The sequence below is a fragment of the Sander vitreus genome, chromosome 20 (genome assembly GCF_031162955.1).
Source record: "Sander vitreus isolate 19-12246 chromosome 20, sanVit1, whole genome shotgun sequence".
NCBI classification, from domain to species: domain Eukaryota; kingdom Metazoa; phylum Chordata; class Actinopteri; order Perciformes; family Percidae; genus Sander; species Sander vitreus.
In genome coordinates this window covers 23,897,835-23,916,579 of record NC_135874.1, presented here as the reverse complement: position 1 = coordinate 23,916,579, position 18,745 = coordinate 23,897,835, and the positions used below count along the sequence as shown (strand labels likewise).

The 18,745-nt window shown below is 41.1% G+C and overlaps 1 protein-coding gene across 5 annotated transcripts in view; it reads left to right on the top strand.

Moving 5' to 3' along the window:
- daam2 (dishevelled associated activator of morphogenesis 2) overlaps nucleotides 1-18,745 on the top strand; it is a 109,356-nt gene that overhangs the window by 76,217 nt on the left and 14,394 nt on the right. For 4 of the 5 annotated variants that reach the window (XM_078277865.1, XM_078277867.1, XM_078277866.1 and 1 more), the window contains exons 7-20: nucleotides 791-901; nucleotides 1,411-1,514; nucleotides 1,677-1,743; nucleotides 1,890-2,007; nucleotides 2,650-2,788; nucleotides 5,473-5,531; nucleotides 5,755-5,939; nucleotides 8,929-9,231; nucleotides 10,423-10,530; nucleotides 12,050-12,079; nucleotides 13,945-14,051; nucleotides 16,075-16,159; nucleotides 16,618-16,724; nucleotides 17,747-17,835. In XM_078277865.1, coding sequence (XP_078133991.1) covers nucleotides 791-901; nucleotides 1,411-1,514; nucleotides 1,677-1,743; nucleotides 1,890-2,007; nucleotides 2,650-2,788; nucleotides 5,473-5,531; nucleotides 5,755-5,939; nucleotides 8,929-9,231; nucleotides 10,423-10,530; nucleotides 12,050-12,079; nucleotides 13,945-14,051; nucleotides 16,075-16,159; nucleotides 16,618-16,724; nucleotides 17,747-17,835 — 1,612 coding nt within the window. The remainder of the gene's footprint in view (nucleotides 1-790; nucleotides 902-1,410; nucleotides 1,515-1,676; nucleotides 1,744-1,889; nucleotides 2,008-2,649; nucleotides 2,789-5,472; nucleotides 5,532-5,754; nucleotides 5,940-8,928; nucleotides 9,232-10,422; nucleotides 10,531-12,049; nucleotides 12,080-13,944; nucleotides 14,052-16,074; nucleotides 16,160-16,617; nucleotides 16,725-17,746; nucleotides 17,836-18,745) is intronic. The other variant, XM_078277869.1, reaches the window with a different exon arrangement.

Below are 18,745 nucleotides of genomic sequence, written 5' to 3'. Positions count from 1 at the left end.
AGTAGACCTGGGCAATAAATCGATATTATATCGATATCGTGATATGAGACTAGATATCGTCTTAGATTTTGGATGTCGTAATATGGCATAAGTGTTGTCTTTTCCTGGTTTTAAAGGCTGCATTACAGTAAAGTGATGTCCTTTTCTGAACTTACCAGACTGTTCTAGCTGTTCTATTATTTAACTTTACCCCACTTAGTCATTAGGTCAACATTTACTGATGATTATATATCAAAAATATCATTGTGTAAATATTTTGTGAAAGCACCAGTAGTCAACACTACAATATCGTTGCGGTATCGATATCGAGGTATTTGGTCAAAAATATCGTGATATTTGATTTTCTCCATATCGCCCAGCCTTAGTGGGAAGTGAGACCAGCGACCCTGTGTCACCTGGTTCTCTTCATTGTTACTGTTAGAACAACTCATAAACATGTCAGGTACATATTCTTTTATGTCTGACCCCATCTTAAGATTTATTTATTTGATTAGGCCAATGCACATTAATCAACATTTCTGTAAATGCGCCAGTGTTAGCCAGGTGGCTAATTTTCAACTGTAGTCCTAGTTACCTAGCATGCATGTCTTTATGGTGGGAGGAAACCGTAGCACCTGGAGGGTTCCACACAGAAAGGCCCTACCCGGACCAGGGATCGAACTCTGCAGTGCCAACTTGCTGTGAGGCAGAAGTGCTAACCACGGCCCTGCCCTGATGATTTCAGCCCTGAAATATATTGTAGATCAAACATACTTGCTGACTAACTCTCCCATCTTTCCTGACCATGTAGACGCTGCTGAATGAACTGGACAAGAGTACAGGCCGCTACAGAGACGAGGTCAACTTAAAGACGGCCATCATGTCCTTCATCAACGCTGTGCTCAACGCTGGAGCTGGGGAGGTCAGCAATAACACCCATATGCCTTTTAGGTTGCACCCTATCAAATACGGGAAAACCTTCATTGAATATTAACACAAATCTGTTGCTAGACACAGTTGAAAAGCTTCAGTTGGCTTGAAGTCAAAATGTATGTGTGAACCTAAAGGTTCAACATTTTGGAAAAAAACACTTATTTGCTTTCTGGCCGACAGTTAGATAAGAAGATAAATATGAAGCTACACCGAGCTACCGGTTAGCTTAGCATAAAGACTTGGAAAAAGAGGGGAATTAGATGGCCTGGCTGTGTTCAACGGTTATAAACTCCGCCTACCACTAATTAACACAGATTTATGTATTTTGAGAATATCTTCGTTAATCACATACTTCCTCCAGTATTTTCACAAGTACTAAATTAAATCCAGGCACATGCTAGATATGTACGTATGTATTATCTGATGTCCCATTATTACCATTTGTGGAGTCGTAGCAATTTTGTCGTCAATTTTTTTGTCTTGTTCTTTTATTTGTAGGACAACCTTGAGTTCCGCCTCCACCTAAGGTACGAGTTCCTGATGTTGGGCATCCAGCCGGTCATCGACAAGCTCAGAGAGCACGAGAACGCCACTCTGGACAGGTGAGAGTGAGACCCACCCAATAAATGAGCATCCTATTCAGTCACCGCCCCAGTGAAGTGAAGAGCAGCAAAGAAAGTGTTTTGTTGAGAGTGACTGTACTTCCTTTTTGATTGAGGGGGGGTGCAATCAATACACTCAGACTGTTGTTCCTCCCTGTCCAGGCATTTGGACTTCTTTGAGATGGTGCGGAATGAGGATGACTCTGAGTTGGCCAAAAGATTTGATACGGTGAGCAACGTAGAATGGCTCTTAGACAACGGTCTGTTTTTCTTGTCTTAGCGCTTTTGTTGTGTGGCTCAAATGAAGGCAAAGGCAAGTCAGAGCAATGGTCAGACTTGATAGTAATTTAAGACCGGCTCTTTTATTTTTGATAGACCCACGTAGATACTAAGAGTGCCGGTGCCATGTTTGAGCTGGTCAAGAAGAAGCTGAGCCACACAGACGCCTACCCCAACCTCCTCTCCATCCTCCAGCACTGCCTGCAGATGCCCTGTGAGTAGCTACATACCAAGGAGTTTTGTTGATAAGGCTCAGTAGTAAGTCAATTATTTACAGACAATACCATCAACACTGTATCAAAATGAATACATTGATGCTGCATACAGGCTTTTTGTTTTGATGTATAGGTCTAGAAAAAAACGTAATCATTTACATACATCCTATCTGGAGTGTACTTAACATTAGGGGTGATTCTTTTTAAATCGCATGTACTGTATTGTGATTTTTTTTTTTGCGACGATTTTTTAAAATAAATTATTTTCCCTAGAATCGATCATTGTTATTTATTCTTTTTACCAATGATTCACCTAAATATTTTCTGTTTATCCGGTACCGCTGACGGCGGCTATCGCCATCATATCCACCTTCAGCCAAACAGACCGAAAGCAGAAAATGCAGAAAATACATGTAAAATCGCAATACTCAATACTATCGAATCGCAATACTTCTAGAGTTGCAATAAATGAAAATCGCAGTACAAATGGAATTGGCACCCACGCATCGTGAAAGAATTGAAATTGGGACCAAAGCATATCGTCCCAGCCCTAGTTAACACCATAGGCCAACATTTTGTATTGGTACCAATATACTGGGATTACAGTATCGTACTATCTCTGTCTGTGACTCCTCACCCAGATAAACGGGGCGGTGGTAGCCTGCAGCACTGGCAGCTCTTAGACAGGATCCTCCAGCAGCTAGTCCTACAGGACGACAAGGGAGAGGACCCCGACAGCGCCCCTCTGGACAACTTCAATGTTAAGAACATCATTCGCATGTAAGTGTAATCTCATCATCCGCAATCAAAGCAGACGCGCCTCCGCCACAACCTCTGCCCATTGACAGCCGTGTGACAACAGTATATTTCCTATTTGTTTGCACATGAATGTGTAAAGATGTCAGGAAAAATGTCTATAGCAAATGTTTATTCACTGTCATAGGATGTTGCTGTACGTGGTGATCCAGGCCAAACACTGTACTGTAGTTCATAACATTATAAGAGAGAGTTACTGTAAGTGCACTGTATTTTCGATAAGTGCTCTATACCTTTTTAAAAACACACTCACACACTCTCATTTCTGGAACATCCTAGTGGTTTATGCATCCAATCAGCATCCCTTCTAACTCAAGTCTGATATCAACACGATGCACTCTTATGTCGAATGTTTGAGACATTGCTAAAAGGCAGAGAAGCACTGGAGTTATGCATCAGAGCTTTGGCGTAAGGAGGATGCATTTACAGTAAACCAGTATTCACTTGCATAATAAGACCTGTTTCCAACACTCTTGGCCCAGCTATTATGCCAGTGATGGGAGTGGAAAATGGGATTGCACAGGATGGTGAGGTGAAGTGAAGCTGGCAGCAGGGGGCCGTGGGTAGAATCGGAGGAAGCCATGCTCCAAGCGTGAATTGGCATGAAAGTGGAAGCTGGAGATCAAAAGGAAATTGCTTTAATCGCATTAAGCTGGCAGGCCGGCCAAGTCAGCCGTGTTTAGGTGCGGCCAAGCAGTCACTTGGCTTCATGTGGAAGACAACAGGGAGGAATAATCATTTTCAAGGGAAAACCAAGCATTATGACTTGGAAGTAGATGTTTTCTGTATGTCATCATGGGCACAGTCTACACTGTCGCTCAGAGAGATTCGTTTCCAAATGATCATCGACATCTGCTGGGTTTTTGTGGTCTGGGTTTCACTGGCATTTGAAACCACTCTCTACTTGTGTTCAGGAGCCAAAGACCACAGTGTGTGTGTGAGTGTAGGTAGTGTGAAAAGATGGCATTCCGGTCTTCGTCCATACAATACATTTGGTGTGCGTTTCTCCCACCAGTTAACTTCAGTTTCTCTCTCAGACGTGCTGTCATTCTTTTCTTTCACCGTCTTTCTTCCACTCTCCACTTAACTGTTATTTCTAAAGCAAGCTTCAGATCAGTGATGGATGTGTTTAGTCTGAGCGGTGAAAGCACCATAAAACATGTAGCGTGGTAAACCTTGGCCCCTGCTCGCTCTTAGTTTGTCCACTAATTCAGTCACTACTGTTTGTGCAATCAGCTCACGTGAGCGTAATTCTTTCCAGTAGCGCACAGAAAGCAAACTTGCACGCGGCACCTTAAGCCCGGACGTACATACACGACCCATCACAGCGGTCGAAACCTAGCCCTCACTTTTACATTACTGCCAAAGTCTTGTTGTGTTTTCATAAGCTCTAGAGTAAATTATGCCTGGAAAAAGATTAGCCTAAACTGAGATTCCCTCGTTGTTTTGGCTGCGTGCCGGAGGCCCCAACGGTTAACGGGCTTGAAAACGTACAGTGTGTCTCGTGCCGCGGCCGCTCAGAGGGGGACGTTAACAACTGTTAAAACAACTGGGAGACAAAGTCATTCATCATGTGCGGTCACCATGACGACGGCTCTGACTACTCACGCGTGTGCCTGACCCAAAATTAGCACTCTTGTACAAATCACATTTTTCCACAGCTATGTAAAGGTATTTATTTGACCAGTGAACAATAAAGTGATCCTTTTTGTTTTATTGAGTTCGATCCATGGAGCGTTGCTTGAGCTGCAATTAAAGCAGTACTGACTCTGCAATCAAGTTCAGACTGTGTTCACTAACACAAGCATTTAGAAGACCTCGAACTGATTAATGACCAATTTGCTTTTAAATTTGCCTTGTGGATTTCCTCGTGTGAATTGATTACAAGCGTTTGAAGTGTGAATTGTTACCGCAGTGGAGTTACTTTATCCTTGTTGGCAGTCTCACCTCAGCAGTTCCCTCTCTCATGCTCCTTTTCGTTTTACTGTTTCTTTTATACTCTGTGCTCTAAGACACTGAAACACGTCTGTTCTCTCAACTCTAGCCAAGGCTTCAACCGAGGCTCAAGGTTTCACTTTCAAATCTTTCTTCAGCTAAATCAATTTCTCAAAACACTCCATCTCCATTGATAATCTTTACATTTCTCTTTCATGAAGTTTTAACATGTGGCCTCCCTTTTTTTTCTTTTATAACTCACTTGCATGTGCAGTCTCACTGATTGCCTCATGATCAGGAACACTCACTTCTCACATCAGCTGATCTCCCACTCATATCAGAACATCACGGTAACGCTGTTTAACTTCGAGCCTCAAGCTGAACCAAATGGCAAAATGTAGAACTTGAATATAATTGATTTCAGCCCTGCAGGATTTATTTTAGCACTAATGTTGTGCTTCGCAGCTTACACGAGCAAACCGCATCAACCCAGTCAATGCTGGTAGTGAATCTGGATGCCTCTCACTAAAAGGAAGTCAAGAATTATTGTCAAGTGATCAGTGGATTTCCAATCCAATTGTTGAATTTCCTCGAAATGTTCTGCCTTGACTTGGTTGGACTGCGGTTGACCCCTACATGCAAGCATTTTTTGTGCAAGGCTGTGTTCAGTTTATCTTTGGGTCTGTGCTTATGTTTGTGTGCGTGCTTCACAGGTTGGTCAATGAGAATGAGGTGAAACAGTGGCGAGACCAGGCAGAGAAGTTCAGGAAAGGTAAGACTTGTTTGACACACTGCACTCTGCAGGTTGGGAAAGGAAATGCATCATGCAATTTCTTTGCTCCACAAATCTGTTTTTTTTCTTCTTCTTTTTTTTTTTAAATAGATCTGCCTGCAAATCACTATCTGCTTCTCTGTATGTGCCTCTTCCTGTTTGCATTTTATTAAAAAAAATCTACTTCATATGAACACATTCTGCCCCATTGCGTCTTTTTTAGATCATGTGGAGCTGCTAGGTAAACTAGAGCGGAAAGAGCGGGAGTGTGATACCAAGACCCAGGAAAAGGAGGACATGATGAAGACTTTGAACAAGATGAAGGACAAACTCCAGCGTGAGGGAGTGGAGCTGCGCTCAGCCAGGGAACAAGTCCTAGACCTGTCCACACGCATCAACGACATATCTGTGAGCAGTGCTGCTTTTTATACTAGGTTACAATATGAATTACAGCCTGCATGAATCTGGGCTGCTCTGTAATCATATATCTTATTAATGGACACATTTTCCAAGCTAGAGGAACAATCACCCCAATGAACAATGTTACAAAATGCTTTAGAATTTAGGGGAAATATTTGTTTGCCTCTCACTGCAAATTAGACGAGGTCAATATGAACTTTATCTCACTGCATCCACTACGGAGATTGGTTGTGTCAAACACTAGCGCAAGGAGGAAACGGTCAATGTTGCCTTCCAACCACTCCACAGCTGTTATATTTACTCATTGCGTGCGAGGGTTCTATTTAAATTTCAGTCCGCAGATCAACTTACATTACCTTCATCCATCCCTGGCCTTGTTTAGTCTCATCACATTCATATTCCGCACTTCTTTCTTTTGTCCGTTTGAAGAAGTGTGTGTGTGTGCGTGTGTGGTGTGTGTGTGTGTGTATTCAATTTCATAGCATTAGATTTCTTTTCTTTTTTTTTTATAAAAGAACGTTGAAAAAAAATGACAAATGTCAGGAAAAGCTTCAAAAGCTTGGGGAAAATAACATAAAAACATCAAAAGGTGTAGAAAAAACAAAAGTTTTGAAAAAGGCGTCCAAAATGTTGAGAAAAAAAAGTTTACATTTTGACCCAGAAAAACAAAAAGTTGCATGGTCAACGGGAAGACAACACAAGGGCTAGACACGCAGAGGAATCGAAAGTTTAAAAAAAAAAAAAGAATTGCTCAGACAAATTTTTTCCTAACACTAAAACAATAAACGGCAACAATATCACAAGACAAGATCACAAGACAAAAACACAAGAATGTCACAAGCAGCAAAAAAAAAATTATGTGGTAGTGCAGAAAGATGTGCAAAAATGCAACAGCAGCAACTTCAGAGTCCAGAGGTTTTTTTTTTGGGGGGGGGGGGAGAGAGTTAAGTTTCCTGACAGCCGTGTGTGTGTGTGTGTGTGTGTGTGTGTGTCAAATAGGGGTGGAACGGTACACAGAAGTCACGGTTCGGTTCATACCTCGGTTCAGACATTACGGTTCGGTTCGGTAGCCTACAATGGAGGGAAAAGCAAAACAAAAATGCAGAAGGCAATTTTTTTTTTTATTGTGCACGTGTCGGCTGTACCACCTAGTGTCATCCAGTCTCTCCCCTGAGCTAGCTGTAACAGCTTGAAGTGTATAAAGTAAGATGTAAACAGTAAACAATAAGTAGGCTACCCTGCATCATCTCCAGACTCCATCTGGAACTTGTAAACAAAATAAGAGAATCAGCTAGTAGTGTGATATGGGAGACAAGCGCTGCTCTCATATGTGAATGCACAGGGCAGGGGTGTTAAAAGAGCAGCTTCGGTTAGCAGTTGACGAGTTTTGGTGTTAGCTTCACACGCTAATGGCAGAGTTAACAGCTAATAGCGGAGCTAACGGCGGAGCTAACAGCTAATAGCGGCGCTAAGAACTAACGGCGGAGCTAACGGATAATACCGGAGCAAACGGCGAAGAAAACGGGCCTGGAGGCCATTTGTGGTCGAGGCGAGAAGGGATACAGCTACGTCCGTGCTTGGTTGTATATGGAAGGGACTAGTTTGCTTCGTGTGGACTCACTGGACCGACTCGACTCGACGTGTAGGCGGAGCTCGGGAGCTTCAGAGCTAAGGCGGGGCTACAGATTAGGTGTCCCTAAAGAACCGCGTGTCTAACCGTAGCCTAGTTCCACATTACATTAATTAATTTGCAAGCAAGTTTTATTTATTTTTATACCGCGTATTCTCCATGTAAATTCATGAACCGAACCGAGACGCCCGTACAGTTTCGGTTCAATACGAATACATGTAGCCTACCGTTCCACCCCTAGTGTTAAAGGTAGCAAGAGAAAACGAGACACTGGCTGCGTTGGCATAGTGACATATTGCATACTACATATGCAATCAGTATGTAGTGCATACTGTCTACTGAATTAATGATTACGTATGCCATTACCAGCAGACTGTACACACTGAAGTTTACGCAAGCTTCTTCTCTGATCATGACTGTATCGATCGCAACGTTAGCGGTCCAAGCTACTATTGAAAATAGTTTATTACAAGTAGCCTAATTCAACATTACCCCTTCCACTAAATTTTTTATATTTTCCAGATGATAATAATAAAATTATTAAATATTTTAGTTAAATATATGTATTTTTACAGTACACTACAAGAGTGAGCTCCTGCTTTTTTCTTAAACTCGCCATCATTTGTAATTATTTTATCCAATGGTTAATTATTTAAACTGTCTACCGTGCAGCCCGCCATTGGACAATTCTTGCTAATCTAGTATATAAATTATCTGGACATTTATCACATAGGCTACACAAAATCCACATGCTATGCAGTTGAAACGCACTACATACTCACTTTTACATCATACTTACTGATTTCGAACACAGCCACTGTAGCTTAATTAGCTTAGCTTATGTTTAATTGGAGCTAATTACTAATCACGCAGCATCTCAGAAGTCCTGTTGTCTGTATGAAGTTGCTATCACTGCATTGCTTTTTATATGTATTGTTATGTATTGATTGCTTGCTAACAAGATACAACATTTTAAGTAAGACCATTTTTGGAGTTGTTAAAAGGCCTGTTTTTTCTCATTTTGTGAAAGCTAGTGGTTCCCTGCTTCAGTCTATGCTAAGCAAATTGTTGTGGAGTCAAACGCACAGTTTAAATGTATAACTATCTTCATATCTATCTCCCATAAGGAAGCAAACAAGCATATTATCAAAAATGTCAGAGCATTGTTGTCATTTGCCTCTGTTTTAGGCTTGACATTATTATTTAAAAAAAAAACTCTCTAACAAGCTGTTTTTTGGGAGTTTTTTTTTGTGATGGCGTCTAGCTTTTAAGTATGAATGCACTTCCGCTAAATCTATGTAATGTGTTAATAAATCAAAACGTATCTTTTCGTCTCCCTACCAATAGGGCGTCGGTGTGTCTTTCCCCCCTCCCCCTCCTCCGCCTGGCGGCCCCATGGCTCCTCCTCCACCCCCTATGATGGCTGGCTTTCCTCCACCTCCTCCTCCGCTACCATTCAGCTGCCCACCTCCTCCACCACCTCCCCCACCACCTGGAGCACCACCTCCTCCTCCAGGAGCCCCTCCCATTTTTGGAGCCCCGCCTCCTCCTATTCCCTCTTCATTCAACTCAGCGAGCACCATGCGCTCCAAGTCCATCCCTCAGCCTTCTCATCCCCTGAAGTCCTTCAACTGGGCCAAGCTGGGAGAGGTAAGAGAACAATGAGAACTACGGGTGAGGGGGAAAAAAAATTAAAAATCGTATGTATCGTGATTTGTTTTTGAGACTATTCATTTCCCTAGAATACAATTTTTTTTTACCAATGATTCACCTAAATATTTTCTGTTTAAACGGTACCGCTGACGGCGAATACATCATATCCGTATTCTGACTGAAAGCAGAAAATGCAGAAATGACATGTTATGTACTTCTTTACAAATGAAATACATGTCAGATTGACTGGCTGACATGTGATGCACGTTCTTCTTAGAAAACAATTAGTTTTTAGAATTGTCAAATGACATATTGTCTTTAGAAGTGTATTATTCAACTTTTGTTTTGGTTAAAATGGAAAAGAAAATCGCAATACTCAATACTATGGAATCGCAATACTTCTAGAATCGCAATAAATTAAAATTAAGAGATTTTCCAATAACTGGTTTATGCACCGATCCGATATCACGTAATTTATCCCAGAAGAAAATCTACTTAAAGGTGTTTGTTTATGTTCTTTTTCCGTTATGACTGACTGTCAAACTGGATAATAACAGAAAGTTCTATGGCGTTCATTGTTTGTGTTTATGTTTCACAAAAGGTTGAACCTGAGCCAGGCCGTACAGCAAAGATAGAAGTAATATCACATCCATACAGGGATAGTAGTATACAGCTGTAAAACATAATAAAATATATGATACACTGGTATCGGCCAATACGCAAGTTCAGGTATCGGAATCAGTATCGGGAAGCAAAAGGTATCCAACCATCTCTAATGAAAATCGCAATACAAATCGAATCGGCAACCATGTATCGCAAAGAATCACATCGGGACCAAAGCATATCGTCCCAGCCCGAATGAGAACATCTGCTTTGGCAAACCGATGTTGCGTGCAAGTAGTGAAACTTTAATTTAAATGAAAAGGAAAGTCTCATTTTGTAACCAACCATATTCATGAAAGCCATGATTCCATTACCTTGGAGTTTTACAGCAGAGCATTATGGCCCTAGAGATCTTATGCACGGTTATTCTGCAGAATAAAGATATGGTCAAATTCCAAGCGTCTGTTCATCCCTGATTTCAAGTATTGAGCAAGTAAGGCAGAGCAACATTTAGAAGTAGTACCTTCAATGCTAATCAGTATTTGATTATGAATCCCTTACTGTATGTCCCTTTACCAATTTCAGAATGTGATCAATGGCACCATATGGAGTGACATCGATGACCTGAGAGCTTTCAAGATTCTTGACCTCAAGGACATAGAGAAGATGTTTTCCGCCTATCAGAGACAACAGGTTTGGATTTGTTAGCAAGTGGATTACAGTATTCTGGAATGCAGTTTTTTTAATTGCAGTTCAGTGAGTGTATGTTAGTTTTGGCGAGCATTTACAGATAGACCAAGAAATCAATGTTATGCCTTTCTTTTTCTTTTTTTAATAACCGTTGCATTTGAAGTTCAAATATTGCCTTGATTGTTTAACGTGTGTGTGTGATGGGCTGTGGGATGGGATGTTGTATAAGAGGACTCTTGAGAGTGCCAAGGGTCCAGCCTCCAGGCTAACACGAGCAGCTGTTCACTGCTGAATGCCTTATTGTAGAAATGCCACCGTGCTCAAGCTTTGCCCTAGTATCTGCAGAGCATTTTAGTGTGAGAACTGGGGAACTGACTGGGTCTTCACGGGCTCATGGATCAGGGCAACGGGGAGGAAACACCACGGAAGTCACGAGGAGTCACGAAGCAATCACTTAAATAAATAAAGCAATTGACGAAAGCATGTTGAACCAGGGGACTAACTAATAGGATAATTGCAGTATGCATGCCTTTGGGGTTATACCATGAAGTACATAGCAATTACCTCCCTCTATGCTACAAACTAATTACACACCACTTGTCATGTGGTAATATTGTGTGCATAAATTGATATATTTTACTGCGTCAAATGGGTTTAAGTGGAATGTCAATAAGCCCTAATGAGTTCCTACTAATCAAAGTATAAATCAAGGTCTTAAAGGCTCAATGGAAGAGTCTCTATAGAGGCATTACCATTGTTGAATTCCTTTCACAAGGTATTTTACTGCCATGCTTAAAAGCCCTCTGACATCTATAAGCACAACTTCTCTTTCCAGGCTTTTATTAAAGAGTAATGGGTCATTTGAGGCTTTTGCTGACAGTGATTTACTGTGTGTATTTATTTATACAGAGCAGGTTTTTATTGGCACAGTCCAACGGTTAAATGGCGATCTCTATGGATATGGCCAAATAAAAAACCCAATATCTTCCCAGCTTTGACAACTCGGTTCCATTTGGCAAGAGCCCGATTCAATTCAACTGGACAATATTGCAATGTTTATACATGGCATAATTGCTTTTTTAAGCTTGTCATTGGTCTTTCTTTTTAAAAAGGACTTTTGTTGACATTCCCCCTCTGTAGGATAAGTTACCACACTCATTTTTCATGTTCTTGTTTTTCCATGTCAAGACAGATGTAGATGCAATCAAAAGAATACATTATAACAATCGTGACCTCCTTTTTAAGTATACAGAAACCAAAATTGAGCATAGTTTAAAAGCTTTTTTGTTTACCTATTCAGAGATATTTCAGATGTTCAATATGGATTTCATGAGCCCCTGAAGACTTGGACACTAGATTATTATTGGGTTTTTTTCTCAAAGAAGACTCCCCAGCTTCAGCTTGTAGTGTGCATAGTTGTAGTTCTTTGCTCTAGCCACCACTTTCTTTCCGCTTGAAGTGCTAATCTTTGCATGTGTTTTCAATTTTTTTTGTGTCTCTGCACTCTCCGACTGCCTGACAGGACCTGCTCACTAACCAATCCTTCAAACAGGTGAGTTACAAGCCTTCCAGCATCTTTATCTCATGGTTACCTTCATTCACTGCTCTATCACCTTCTCCTCTGCTATGCAGCAGACAGCCAGAGAGGCCCGTTACTTGTATAATGAATGTGTTATTGTGTGACTTGTCTTTGGTGTGTAGTAGGATGTGTACACAGTGCTAAGTGCTGAAGATTCTTGGGATAGTGTGAAAGCTGATTTTATCAATACATTTGTATTAACAATAGGTCAGACGACTTGGCTCATTCTCTCTCATAATGTCACTCTGAAACCCACGGTACACTACCTGCCCAACACCAAATGGCAGACACAAAGTCAGTGACTAGCTGGTGAGCATAGTGGAGCATTTAGCAGCTAAAGAGTCAGATATTTCACTCAGGAGATGGTGGAGGCCTAACACAGAGCTCAAAGGAGAGTGCACACAGGACTCAATTTGTCATGTCACCAAAAAACATGACTCCAAGGTGATAATACTGTATGTCAATGTTGAATTTATTTTTTGTGCTGACCTCAAGTGGTAAAAATATCAATGACTGTAGGTTTGAAGACATTATTTCCACCACTGACTGAAATAGCAAATTGCAAATATAAGAAGGTGCATACAGTACGTGGTTGGCTGTAGACTTGGACAGTTTCCCTTGGTGGAGGGTCAACAAAACAAAATGCAGCATTCATTTTTATCATCATTGCCTTATTTTCCATTTTAATCTCCATTTTCGTCTTAGTTTTTCGTGTGTGTTACCAATTATTACCATCATTATCTGTCATTGCCTTAATTGTCATAATTCATCATCATGAACTTAGCCTGCATTGAAATGCATCCACTAGCATGCAAAACCTCAACAACCACGTTGCCTTGCACAAGAGAAAGAAACCAGTAGACCCCATTTTGATCACGCCACTTAATAACTGCTATAAAAGATGAAGGGGCTAGTCTCCAGTTACATGGGTTGAGTGCACATTCTATACACAAGTTGGCGAAAATTCCTTTAGCGCGTGGAGAGAGAGGGCTTTGGGAGTTGTCCCTCTAACCCAGTGCCAACCTCAGTCTGTTGCCAGGCACCGTGGGTCAACGGCGGCATGGAAAACCGACATTTTCTTTACAAGCCGCGTCTGTTTTACATACGTCATAGCCAGCAACCTCAAAAAGGACGTTCTCTGGCAAGCAGAAAACCGGCTCGGACCATAAATAGAATGTGTTTAACATGCAGCCCCTACCGGTTTTCTCAGACATGTATTCTTTCTCCTTGTGGAATTTTAATACTACATTTGTGTGAAGCTTACAGAAATATGTGACTAGCCCAAACTAAGGTTTATAGCCCTGCCTGCATTGTGTTCGCAGTGGTGACTCACCAAATGAAATCTCCACTCACAGGACCTGTTTTATTGTTTTTGCTTATTTAGGTCTTCTTTTTTTTTTCTTCTTCTCCTTTTGAATATTTTTTCATACACCTTCCACAATTCCGTCTAGGGTTTATCATTTTTAATGAGACGTGTATTATGGCCTCTGAGAACTGATGCATTCACAGTCAGTGACTGCAAAAGCAGGTCACGGAACTTGACCTGGGGCCAACTAAAGTATTTGGCTGGAGTTTAATTTATTCTTTTATTCTGTGCTTGATATTGGCAGTGATCAAACTGCAATTTTTTTTTCGTACTTTAATGTCTGCACCAAATGAATGCATTGTTAAATGCTTAGAAAGGGTCATGTCCTCGCTCAACAAGATAAAGATGGCAAACAGATGTGAGGAGGAGGGGGCCTTTCATTGGGCAGGCTTTGCATATCATAGGAGCACTCTTATAAATGGAACTATGTTGCAACGGTAATCTGGATCTCTTGTCTTTTATCCTTCTGCAGAAAGAGACGGGCTCTATGGACGACATATACGTCAGCACGCGGAAGGTCAAAGAGCTGTCTGTCATCGACGGTAGACGTGCACAGAATTGTATCATCCTTCTTTCAAAGTAAGGGTCCCCGCCAGAAATATTAGTCAAGTCGTCTTTATTCATGTAGCACATTTAAAACAACAGTCGTTGACCCAAAGTGCTTTCCAGTCAAGGCAGATGGTTTAAGATTAATACAGATAAACGACATTAGAGAGATAACGATACAAACTGAAGTACGAAACAACTGACATGATAGGCAAGGCAGCTTTATTTGTATAGCACATTTCAGCAACAAGGCGATTCAAAGTGCTTCACATAAAACATTAAAGAGCCGTTAAAAAACTTAAAAATATAAAACAGAAATAGAATAAGACGGGTATAAAATACAAGAATAAAAGTTACAGTGCAGTGTAAAGAAAGGCAGCAGCAAAGAGAAAAGTCTTCAGCCTTGATTTAAAACAACTGCAGCAGAGCTGCCAGTTTTCTGGGAGTTTGTTCCAGATATGTGGAGCATAGAAACTGAACGCTGCTTCCCCATGTTTAGTTCTGACTCTGGGGACAGAAAGCAGACCTGACCCAGACGACCTGAGAGGTCCGGGTGGTTCATAATGTAGCAGCAGATCAGAAATGTGTTTTGGCGCTAAACCGTCCAGTGCTTTAGATACCAACGGAAGTATTTTGAAATCAATTCTTTGAGGGACAGGAAGCCAATGTAAAGACTTCAGACCTGGAGTGCTATGATCCACTTTCTGCGTCTTAGTGATAAGCCAAAGTCAAGTAAATAAAGGAAATGGGAAGTTAGGGGACAAGGAATCAAATCAACAAAGGATTTAAAAGCACTATAGGGAATTAAAAACAAGTCAACAGCAGACTTGACTGAAGCCATGCAGCCTCAAACTACATATTCATTATGCTACATTGTACCATCAGTAAACAACTAGTTATTATCTGTTAACTTGATTATAATTCTGAAGCTATGCCCTGAGCTATGCCCCTTTTTTGTGAAATATGACACTGCAGCCTTTGGGTCAGGGGTTAGAGCTGTAAGTCGGTGTGAAGCTGCCTGAGGCAGGTGCTTCTTCTGTCAGCTGCAGGATATGTGTTTTTAATAGACACACGGGGACATCTGTCAGTGTAATTGAATTTCCATCCATTGTAAGAGCAAACTGAGTCATATAACAGAGAGAAAGCATTGTCCAGAGCGTATCTTTGGAGTAGTGTTTAGATTCCAATAAGGTTTATGTCTATTTTTAAACCTTCAAGTACTATCAGTCTCCACATTAAGTCATATGAAATAAGTTAAGCATAACACATAAAATGAGCCAACTCCCGAGGGGCTTTGAGTCTTACTATATTTAAACTGGAATCAATTGTCATCATTTAAAATCCACCCAACAATATGGTCTCCATCTGCGTGTCTTCCAACAGCAATGATCCAAAGCCCTGAAGAGAATTTGAATCCTAGCCCTCCCTTTACAGATCAATAAAGAGGCTTCCTGAGAGCTTGCTCTGTCTGACTAAACTGCCGCATGGTCCCTGAACTCAGTCTAGTATCAATAGCAAATGACCCGAGGGTACACACTAGACCCAAATGGGGTCAGCAGTTGTTCAATAAGGCTTTTGATGCACAGGCTAACAATGTTGTTATTGATTACAACCCAGCACACTTGGATTGCTCGGATGTACTGAAAACAGCTGGCAGTGCTCCCGGGGGCTGACGCTGGTCCAGACCAGTATTCTATTTAAGGGGTGGGAGTAGCTCACTCCATAAGGGTGGGTCGCTGGTTCAAGTCCCCGTACGGACTGAAGTACGGAGTGTGGACTGGTATTTGGTAGCTCAGGACGCCTGTCCAGCATTCGCAGCCCACTCACTCTGACATCTCTCCATTAGTACATTTACAGGACGCATGTGTGTATGTGTATCTCAGGACTGTGTGTTCAATAAAGAGTATAAATTATGAAATGATTATTACAATTATTCAGAGTATTAGTATCAGTCCACTGCAGGTTTCTCTATTGTGTGTTTGTAATGTGGTAATTATATGACATTTACTGAATGTAATTTAAATAATTTTCAATAAACAGTTGTCTTCCTTTGCAGGTTAAAAATGAGCAATGAAGAGATCAAGAGGGCGATCCTCGAGATGGATGAGAGGGAAGAGCTAGCCAAAGATATGCTGGAGCAGGTGAGGTTGATAAATGATCGTGTATATATGATATGTAAGAGTTCATTACTCTGCTGCTATGACTGTTTGGGTAGCTAAAAACAATGTGTATGGCTTTGATAGGAAAAGAAAATGTGTATTCTATTGTTGCTTCACAGAGGTTTGATTTAACCAGCACTTGGCCCAGAAAAAGGGATATTATATTATAGATATCAGTTATTTCTGACAAAGTAGTAGAAAGCAAAAAACCTGCGATGGTCAAAAGGCCTGTTATATATAGGTATTTTAGGATGTCATTTTGTATTGTTAAAGTTTTAGAGAGATTAAGAAAGCTTATAGCTACAGTGATAAAGTTAATCAACATTAAACGAACGCTAATATCACATTTCCTGGAAAGCGTTAGATACTTAGCATTTCAGTTGGCTCCACAGACAACAGCGTTAGCATTTGGATTAACGTTGTCCGCACATCTTTTGCAGCTGCTGAAGTTTGTCCCAGAGAAAAGTGACATTGATCTCTTGGAGGAGCACAAACATGAGCTGGAGCGCATGGCACGGGCTGATCGCTTCCTCTTTGAAATGAGCAGGTACCCAGGACTACATTTACCATACAAAAACATTGGTGTGTTAGGTATCTGATTTCTGTTGTCTACTACATTTTTCAATGCAGCCAAACCATCTGCAACGCTCAGAATATCACAAATCGGCAATTTGCAGGGCTGGTTAACATTGACGTAGTGCGATTAGTAAAAAGTGAGCATAACACTTTATATTAAGGTACGCATATTCACCATGGTCATGAATATCAGTTACACAAAAGTTAGTGTCTCCATTATAAAACAGATGTGATGTTTTTGCATCATGTAGACAGTCTATGGCCAGCATTTGAATTGGAAGATTTCCAAAGTTAACAACATGCAGATTTTGTGGAGAATCAAGACATCAGCCAGTCAACCACAAATAGATCCTAAAATATTGCAGAGCACGGTGTCTGTTCAAAAAGAATGAGCGTTTGAAGCAGTATGGGGAGGCTGGGATCAAACAAAAAAAAAGCCTCAGACTTCAGGGTGATTCATCATTATAGCTGTGAAAAGAAGTCATGGCTGCTCTTTGAGGACTCCCATCACATCAGAGAGCGGAGAAGTTTTAAATCAGTGCCTTTCTTTTCTGCATTCCATCCTTTCTCCGAAACTGCACTATTTGTTCAAGATAATTAAACCTTTTATTTTCCTTCAGTGAAATATAACCCTGTCCACTTTATTTCCTTTTGACCACATCTCCTTTGGTCGTAGGAATACATCTGGGATTTAGTTATTTCCTTCTTTCTTTTTCTTTTTTTTGCCATTTAATATCCCTGGTCCTTCTTTGAAATTGCCACTCCCTCCCTCAGTGAACTTTTGGACAAGTTTAACATACCCATTTTTCAACTCTCCAACTTGATGGGAGCCTATTAGATGATAAAAGGCCTGTGAAAATTGAGAGGGGAGTTTTATACGATTGGGTGACTTCTAGCTTTGAACTTACACTCCCCTGGACACAAATGCAACTCACCCTTTCCTTTCGGTTTTCTCCTTTTCTCCTCCTTTAACCTCTTTCTTCCCTTCATCAGAATTGACCACTACCAGCAGAGACTGCAGGCTCTGTTCTTTAAGAAGAAGTTTGCAGAGCGCCTCGCTGAAACCAAGCCTAAGGTTGAAGGTAAGGACAAACACCTTGGGGGCCACTATAAGGCAGAGAGCTTAACTCTCAATGATTAGACATTTACAGCATAAGGCTGGCAATTTTCTATATATTTTTTCCCTTTGTCAACGAATGGATCATAAGAACAAGTATTGTTTGCCATTCCTCCGTGCAATAGAGCTGCATTGTTGAGTCACACTGTTGCACTGGGTGATAAACACACACACACACACACACACACACACACACACACACACATTTAGTTTATTTTGATCAGATGCCACATACAGTTCCACTGCAGGCCTAATGCAACAGCAGCTTTCTTTATCCTTTTAAAAGGCTGAACCATTAATAGACATTAGTCTCTTTCTCTAATCACTGTCCTAAAGCAGTGCACTTTGCCGTGGTTTAAACAGTTTCTCATAACAGTGCTAAACACAAATGGAGCAGAAGATTAGATTTTAAAGAACATGCTTTTAGGGCATCCCACATTCAAATGATTGTACACGCCTAGAAGCAAAAAATAGTTTCATGTATTGAAAATGTCATCAGCTTTGAACACTTTGGCCAATGCTTTTCACAATGACTTGTGAAATCCTTCTTTGTGTTAAGTGTGCACATGTACTGTGTGTGTGTGTTTGTGTGTTTGTGCATGGTGAGAGCGGGTGGCCAACTGTTTATTGGCCCAGTGTAGTTTTTCCCCTTCAAGCCAGCTTCCAGGTTACCAAGGAGGCTGTTTTGGAAAGCTGGCCCGTGTTAAGAGGGGAGAGCCTCCCTCGTAAACACCGCAGCTCACTTCAAAGACTCTGGGAATAGGCTTCCAATGATGTCCGTAGCCTTGTGTGTGTGTGCACGTTTGTGCACATGGGTGTGTCATGACTGAGCTGTCCTAGCATCTGTTAGAGCCAGAGTTCTTAAAAAAGGCATT